This window comes from Terrapene carolina, unplaced genomic scaffold, assembly GCF_002925995.2.
Source record: "Terrapene carolina triunguis isolate 2854851 unplaced genomic scaffold, T_m_triunguis-2.0 Scaffold419, whole genome shotgun sequence".
Classification (NCBI taxonomy): domain Eukaryota; kingdom Metazoa; phylum Chordata; order Testudines; family Emydidae; genus Terrapene; species Terrapene triunguis.
This window is the reverse complement of record NW_020664770.1, coordinates 614,862-623,534: the sequence shown is the minus strand read 5'-3', so window position 1 is coordinate 623,534 and position 8,673 is coordinate 614,862. Positions and strand designations below refer to the sequence as shown.

Here is an 8,673-nt window from a genome sequence, read left to right as displayed (position 1 = left end):
TTCTTTCTTTCTTTCTTTCTTTCTTTCTTTCTTTCTTTCTTTCTTTCAAATGAAACATACCAGCAAACTTCCCAGTATGGAAAATATGAAAAACAGATTTACTCCCAATCTAACTCCAGATCTTCTCTCTATCAGGCTAAAAAAATTCTAGTCCCTGAAATCTCTCATCATATTACTCTGACCAGTTTTGCTGACCTACTCTGGACCTTTTCCAAGCCAAGAATAAATCCCTCCAGTGAAGGAATCACTGGGTGAAACTCTACATCTTGTGCTATGCTGGAGGTCAGACTAGAATGATCACAAACATCCCTTCTCCCCTTAAAATCTGAATCTCAGCTACATCTTTCTTAAAGGGAGCTGATCAGAATGAGACACATGGCCCCAGATTATATTCGTCAGCAGCATTTTATCCTGGTTTGTTGGCTGATTTGCAATTGGGATAGAGCTGCAAAAGAAAAATAGCTGTTGTTGCAAAAATTGTCCACAGATCGTTAATTACATTCATGTGGTCAGAGCCTCAGCTTCATGCCTATTCGAAAAGATTGTTAATGAAAGAAAATATAAAGGCAGACAGGCCTGGCTATTGTGTGTGTTCCTTGGGGGCTTCCTTCACCACCTTTTTGGAAATGTGATGACCACTGAGTTTTTTCTTGGGGAAGTCAGAAGGTCCCTTGAGCAGGCAATTTATACTCTTTACTGTAGAGCAATTTTCAAACTCATTTTTTCCACCCTACAGTAGGGAAGGCACCGCATAAGCCGACAGGCTCAGAGAAAGTAAGACTGAATCTCTGCTCCACCACAGCCAGTTCTGGAGATATCCCTGGTGGTGTTCTGCTGAAGCACGCTCAGGCTGTCCAGTTCATCTTACCTCTTTCTCTGCTGACATGAAGGTTTTTTTCGTGGGACTGGCCACTCTCTTGTGCTTTGCAGGAGGTAAGTCCAGGACAAAAGTTTAATTAAATTGAATTTTTAAAAGGACAACATCCAGATGCTAGAACAGAATTCAGATATGAATTTCCAATGGGCTGGTTGTTAGACACTGCAGAACAAGGGTTTGTTTAGCTTATAAAGAAAGGCTGGTCCATTGGCTTGGGTTCAATTCCATGTTCTCTCCATGCCTTAGCCCCAGTTCCTCAAAGGTATTTAGGTGTCTTATTCCCATTGTTTTCATTTTATTTCTTTGATAGATTGATTCCAATACCTTTGAGCAGGGCATAAATTCTCACACAGTATTTCCCGGAGCCCCCATTTCCAACCCCCCCTCCCCCCATTTGGGGCTCTGGGTTTCAGTTGTGGGTCAGGGTCAGGGGCGACAGATTCTTCCTAAAAGTGTTGGGGGATCCACGATGCCTTGCCCACTCCAGGGCCCCGCACCTTTACCCCTGAGCCCTGCCGGGGAGCCCAGGCCCCTTCACCTGCCTGAGGTGGGGGGGCTCAAGAGCAGCCCCCAGCCCATGTCTCCACCCCCCGGACTCCCTGCCCAGGGCAGATGGAGAGTCCACAGCTCCCCACAGCTGCTCACGTGGTTCTTACCCCGACCCAGCTCTGGCTTCTGGCCTGGCCTAGGGGCTAGGCTTCAGGGAGAAGAGGAGGGGCAGGGGGCCAGGGCGAAAAGTGGATGGGCCATGGCCTGTTGGCCCACCCCGTTCTGGCACCCCTGAGCAGGTAACTTGGGGCTTTAGCCTCATGGGTGTGCCAGGGTTTGGGGCTTCTATGGCGCTCCAGGGCTCAGGGCTTCAGCTCCACAGGAAGCACCAGGGCTCAGGCCTTGAAAATATTTACCAAAGCTCTGCTCCGAAGAGCTCTGTCAGAATCTAATCCCTGCCTTGGAGGCTCCGGGTCTTAGGGCTGGTCTACACTGAACAATACACAGCCCTCAGAGATGTAGTTAAGCCAACCGAAACTCCGGTTTAGACAGCGGAAGACACAGCTCTAGGGCTTGTCTACACTTAAAATGCTACACTGGCGCCATGGCAGCTGTGCCACTGTAGTACACTACCTACGTCAACAAGAGGGGTTCTCCCATTGGCAAAGGTAATCCACCTCCATGACAGGTGGTAGCTAGGTCGCCAGGAGAATTCTTCTGTTGACCCAGTGCTGCCTACCCGGGGACTTAGATCGTCTTAACAACGCTCCTCTGAGGTGTGGATATCGCACACCCCTGCTCAAAGATATTGGAATCACTCAAAGAAAGAAATTGAAAACAATGGGAATAATACACCTAAAGTTTAATCTTTCAATAACGATTATGTCCTGGGATGAAACCTCCAGGAATACATCCAACCAAAATTGGCAACCCTAGCTAGTGTAGACCAGACCCTTGTCTCTCTAGGCTTGTTTCCCATTGGTAAAACAGCACTTCCCTGCCTTGTATGGGTGTTGTGAGGGTAAATGAATTAAAGACTTGAGGTACTCAGACAGTATGGTAATGGGACCCGTATAAATTCCTAAGATATCTAGAGAGAGAGCTGTATCTGCTCAACCTCCAGGAAGTGTAAGATATATGACAGGGAATAACAAACTGATGACACCTTTAATGGGTCCCCCTAGTGGACAAAGTGTGAAATGCTGTCTACATCCCACCAAATATTGTTTTTCTTTGGAGCAGTACCAGGCCTTGTGCTGTGGGTCTGCTCCTACACCCATTGACTTCAAAAACCAGTGCTCCATTATGCCACCCAACTCATTGTCAGATGAAGCCCTGAGTTGTTTCTTCTGTTTATCTGACGTAGGGGAGGCTCTGCGCTGCAATGTCTGCAAACGCAAGTTTCTCCTCTTTGGATGCGTCCAGGGATCAGGTGAAACGACGTGTGGATGGAGGGAGAGATGTGTGAATATTAAAGCTTCTCTTGGTATGTATGGATTTCAAGGACTACCGACATCGAACTGTGTACTTATAGTGGGGTTATCCCTGAAGCAAAAGTTGTGCACCACAGACTTGATGGACGGGGAGCAACAGTCAGATTGGGATATGGGGAGGGGGCAAGTTGAAAGAAAGCAGCAATTGCTTTCTTCTTAAGTATTGCTCACAACTCCAAATTCAACCCACAATCTCAGACTCAACAGAAATACTCATGGCACACTGGTGTCCTGGTTAATGACTCGGCCTTCTAGGTGTGATGATAATAACAACATCAATTGTGCATGAAGTAGAGCCCATGGGTGTATTTTTTGCAGGCCTGGGGTCTTGCTGTGTCACTTAGAAGTCACTTGTCTTTCTGTGCTTTCTGCTACACACCGTTGTCTGGAACTGTGTGTAGCAGAGCTGGTCAAAATATTTATTTTCAACTGCAGAAGGTGATGCTGGTGCGGGAGTGTTCTAGACCAGTGGTTCTGAACCTTTCCAGACTACTGTACCCCTTTCAGGTGGGTCTGACTTGTCTTGCCTACCCCCAAGTTTCAACTCACTTAAAAACTACTTGCTTGCAAAATCAGATGTAAAAATACAAACGTCACAGCCACTATTACTGAAAAATTGCTGACTTTCTCATTTTTACCATATAATTATTAAATAAATCAATTGGAATATAAATATTGTACTTACATTTCAGTGTGTAATATATAGAGTAGTATAAATAAGTCATTGTCTGTATGAAATTTTAGTCTGTACTGACTTTGCCAGTGCTTTTTATGTATCCTGTTGTAAAACTGGGCAAATATTTAGATGAGTCAATGTATCCTCTGGGAGACCTCTGTTTACCCCCACGGGTACGAGTACCCCTCATTAAGATCCACTATTCTAGAGAGAGTTTGATGGACGGATGGTGGTTGTTGAAGTTGTTGAAACTTGAAAATTTGTGTCAGGGCCGTCCCTAGTCGTTTTGGTGCCCTACGCAGCCACCCCCCCCCCCCCGGGGGGGGGGCCCCCGGGCCCCGGCGGGGGGGGGGGGGCTGGCTGGCCCCAGGCCTCCGCGGGGAGGCAGGAGCAGGCTTGGAGGGCAGGGGGGAAACCGCTCCCCAGCATGAGCCGGCAGAGCGGAGTGGGTTGAGGCTGGGTCACTCCACTTCCTGACACCCAGTGAGTGCAGAGCAGGCCCGACCCCGTACTCACGGGGCGGCGGGAAGTGGATTGACCCGGCCCCAGCCCGCTCTGCTCTGCTCCCCTGGCTCCCAGCCTTGGGACTTGGGGGGCAGGGGGAGCCACCCCCCAGCATTCACCAGCGGCGCGGCTGGGAGCCGGTGGCACAGACTGGGCTGGGGCCGGGTCGCTCCACTTATCGCTGCCTGGTGAGTGCAGGCCCAACCCCTGCTGCAGTCCTCAGGGGAAGGGGTGGAGTGGGGGCAGGGCTGGGGTGGGGCTGGGGTGGGGGCTTTGGGGAAGGGGTGGAGTGGGGCGGGGTTGGGGCGGAGCAGGGGTGGGAAGAGGCAGGGCTTGGGCAGAGCAGGGGCAGGGGTAAGGATGGGTAAGGATGGCCCAGGCTTGTGTCTTTCACTAACAGAAGTTGGTCCAATAAAAGATATTACCTCACCCACCTTCTTGCTCTAATATCCTTGGACCAACACAGGTATAACAATATCACAAATAACAATTTTTAATCTGTCTCTTTTCACGGCAGAATTTTCAAAGCTATTTATTTTTTAAAAAGATTAATTTCCTTTTCTCTTTCTCTCTCTAAATCCAGAGTTGTTCTGTTTTGTTTTGTTAAGGATTGAGAGATCATATATATTCACAATCCCAAAGTCGGTAAAACTACTCACAGCAAAATGAAACTACTCATACCATATATATAGGTATTTCATCAGTTGACTAAAATTGACAATATAGAAATACGTACAATGAAAACAACAAAAAAATGGGGAAAAATTACAGAACAACCAACAGACTTCCCCCCCCCCCACACACATTTCTTTTCTTCTCTTTAGCTCTATCAGAAGTCTTCAGAAAGTGAGAAAGTTAAATAAACACGTCCATGAAAAATTCATTTTATTAAAAACAGACCTAACATTTCAATGACATTTTGTTCTCTTGGAGAACTGTGGCTCAGCTCCGCTGTGTGGCATAAAGTGAGAAGAACAACATTTTGCTCCCTAAATCCTTTAGAGATTCTTGAATAGGAGATGCTACATAAGCTCCCAGTGGTATTTGCCAGTGAGGGGTGTGCACAAGGGGGGGCAAAGGGGTGCACTCCCCCAAATCTCCATGTGTTCGTGCAGCTCATGGAGGGAGGAAGTAGCAGGGTGGCTGGCTGCTAGCTGAGCTGTCCCCCCCCCCCCCCGCCATAGCTACTGCTTATCCTGCCCTGCTGTTGGAGTCCCCGGTGTTGCCGCTGTACTATACACTGAAATGTAAGTACAATATTTATATTCCAACTACTTTATTTTATAATTATGTGGTAAAAATGAGAAAGGAAGCAATTTTTCAGTCATAGTGTGGCTGTGACACTTTTGTATTTTCATGTCTGATTTTGTAAGCAAGTCGTTTTTAAGTGAGATGAAGCTTGGGAGTACACAAGACAAATCAGACTCCTGAAAGGGGTACAGTACTCTGGAAAGGTTGAGAGCGGCTGCTTTAGACTTTTCTCTGCTAGATGGAAGAGCTCATTATCAAATATTTGTTCCCCACGTAAGTACTTATAGACTGTAATCAAGTTGAATGTATATTTTTCTAACCACGCCCCTTTTCTATCTCTCTCCTCAGGGAAATTACCTCTCTACTACCGGCTGAACTGCACCTCAGTGTTAAATTGCGGCAAGGTGAGGGCACCCGACGAATCTCACCTTACTTATGACTACACCTGCTGCAACACTGATTTCTGCAATTGAGTTGGAGGGGAGGAAGGTGTGTGTGTGGGGGGGGGTCAGTATCATTGAATCAGTTCAGCTCTTACATTTGCTGTCTCTCTTCTTCTGCAGTGCAGGGAAGGGGAACGGATCATGAGCCTCTTTTTCTATGTTTCTTTTAAATTCAGGTGTTTTTTTTAAGATTCAGAGATATTTCCATTCTTCCAGGAAAACACCTGCTTTCCTGTTGTCTTTAAAGCAGGGATCATGTCTCATAGTGATGAGACTTGGGGTAAAATGCTCTAAAGTGTCTGTCAGAAGCCTAATGTGGAATATTGGAAACTGTGTTGAAAATGACATACTGTCACTTTATGTGTGAGGGGGTTGCCTGGCCTGCAGCCAGGCTAGGGGGCTCTGAGGGAAACGTGATCTGGGTTGTCTGAGTCAGTTAACAGACAACCAGGTGGGGTGAGTTGCGCCTTTCTTGTTGTAGGGAGCAGCCTGCTTTGTCTCTCTCTGTTTCAGAGTTCTTGTGTGTCTTATCGTTCAGAATTTTAAGAGATCAAGTTGTGTTAAGTTGCAACCTTCCAGCAAGAGTATTTATGTTCTGATCCAACTTCTCCATGTGTATGCCATGAATATAGCACCTAAGTCCCACTAACTTTCCATTTTACTCATAATAATTTTTCTTAGTTCCAAAGTCATAGGGTCTTTAGGAATCCATGATCCACTAAAGTCAATGGGACTGTACTCATGTAACTAACAGTAGAACCTAGCCAGGTGTCTATATTTTCTTCTCCAGCTGGTCTTATTTATCGAGGTCTAAACTTGGCAGGTCTGATGCTGTAATGGCTGCTTAGCACACTGATCGGAGTCACCTCGCTTTTGCCTTGTACTCCCCCCATCTATTGGTTGTATCCACTTGTGGTGTCTCCTTCCTAAACTTAGATGGTAAGTGCTTCAGGGCAGGGACTATCTTTTTGTTATGTGTGTGTACAGCGTCTAGCACAATGGGACCTGGGCCCCTGTCTGGGTCCTCTGGGCACTACCACAATAAAAATAAATAATAATAATAATAACATGATCTCTGTGTTATGGCAGGGAGCAAACAGATTTTTGGTGCTGAGGATCTTAAATCAACAAGAATATTCTGCTCAATTTACTGTCTATTTAGATTGTATGCTCATGATTTAGGACTATCTGTTGCTTTGCTTCTGTGTAGTATGCTGCAAAATAAGGTCCTGGTCTCAGATGCTACTGCAATATACATAATAATAATGATAATCTTTCAAGGAAGAAATACACACACCAGCCATGCGTATTTAAATTGCTAAATAAATCATTCAAATGTGAAGCCACTTCAGTGTTCTGTGATTCATTTTCACCCTCTGTAAAACAGGGATAACATACTCACGTACCATGCCAGGGGTTTGGAGGCTAAATCCATTAATGTTTGTAGACCACGTCAGGATTCCCCACTGGAGAAGTGCCAAACATGACAGGTATTATTCTATGAAACTGGAAGGCAAAACAGTTTAAAAATGGAAAGTCAATAGGAAGATATTTTAAACATAATCCATAACTCGCCTGTGGAACTCAGTACCACAAGGTGTCACTGAGGTCAAGAGCGTGTAAAAAGGATTAGACGTTTATATAGATAATGAGAGATAAAGAAAAAAAATTGATGGATATAAATTCTGATTCTTTGGGGCATAAGCCATACAACTGGGAGAGCTCAGGGAGAAACTTCTGTGGGCATAGTTGCCCTTTAGGGTGTTACTTTTACCTTGTTCTGGTTGGGAGTAAAGACATATTCAGGCTTAACTGCCATGGTCTAACGGTCTGACACTCTAGCACAAGTAAAATTGTGTACGTGCAAGAAAATGCAAGTAAGCCTGTCTGTGAGCAAATGAAAGATACAAGGAGGCACAAAGCTGGAAGAGAACAGTTTGAACTAGCACAAAACAAATCGGGGAAGAGAGCTAATGCAAAAATTAGAGGCTAATCCATATGTATAAGGAAAGGTAGTAGAAAGTTATATATAGTTGGCATAACAAAGGATCAAGGAAGCCGTGAATTGACTCGTCCTGGAGGTGACTGTGGTGGTACCATCCCATTTCCCAATCTGCTTCCCACTTGTAAGTAACCGATCACTGCTTATGGATACTTTTCTTTATTAATAAAGATTTGTTTGTTCCATCTACTGGGCAGTCCTAAAGCAACTGGTCATTGTTGGAAGCAGGAGAATAACTGACGAGATGGATCATGGGTCTAACCTGGTCTGTCAATTCCTGCGCTGCTATGAAAGGCGATATCATTTGAGGTCTTGGGCACTAGGTGAGGTGCAATGTACTCCCTCAGTGGGACAATGTTTGGGCTCCCCTGCTTTGCATCCATGCCGTTATAGCACTTTCAGCTCCCACCAGGCCTTAAATTCAGATGGAGCTGTCCAGAGCAGAGCTCTGGTAAACGTTTTCAACCCCCAAGAATTTCGATAGCATGTTGGGGGTGGCATGGGCAGCTCTAGGAAATACTTTAGAGAATTTAAGCCATTGCTCCCACATAAGTGAAACATCCCCTAAGGGAGGACTGATTCACTGGGGGGGAGGAGCTTTCACAACAGGCTGCAGAAAGGGGCACTCTACCCTGTACCAGGTGATTGACAAGGGTGCCTCTTTTTAGAAAGATAAATCTTTAATCAGACTGGGACTTTTCAGCTTGGAACTCTTTACCAGAGGATGTTGTGAAGCCCAAGACTATAACAGGGTTCAAAAAAGAACTAGATAAGTTCATGAAGGATAGGTCCCATCAATGGCTATTAGTCAGGATGGGCAGAGATGGTGCTAGCCTCTGTTTGCCAGAAGCTGAGAATGAGTGACAGGGGATGGATCACTTGATGGTTCTTTTCATTCCCTCTGGGGCACCTGGCATTAGCCACTGTCAGAAGACAGG

The 8,673-nt window shown here is 45.8% G+C and overlaps 1 protein-coding gene across 1 annotated transcript; it reads left to right on the top strand.

Annotated features, from left to right (window-relative positions):
• Window positions 1-884: 884 nt before the first annotated feature.
• LOC112116751 (lymphocyte antigen 6 complex locus protein G6c-like) lies at window positions 885-5,763 on the top strand. Its single transcript, XM_024214445.1, has 3 exons — window positions 885-933; window positions 2,733-2,852; window positions 5,639-5,763. Exons 1-3 carry the CDS (start codon window positions 885-887, stop codon window positions 5,761-5,763), a joined length of 294 nt encoding a protein of 97 aa, XP_024070213.1.
• Window positions 5,764-8,673: the final 2,910 nt, after the last annotated feature.

Coding starts and splice junctions, on each gene's coding strand:
- LOC112116751 (XM_024214445.1), top strand. CDS start 885: ATGAAGGTTTTTTTCGTGGGACTGGCCACTCTCTTGTGCTTTGCAGGA. Junction 934..2,732: donor TCTCTTGTGCTTTGCAGGAG/GTAAGTCCAGGA, acceptor TATCTGACGTAG/GGGAGGCTCTGCGCTGCAAT. Junction 2,853..5,638: donor GAATATTAAAGCTTCTCTTG/GTATGTATGGAT, acceptor CTCTCTCCTCAG/GGAAATTACCTCTCTACTAC.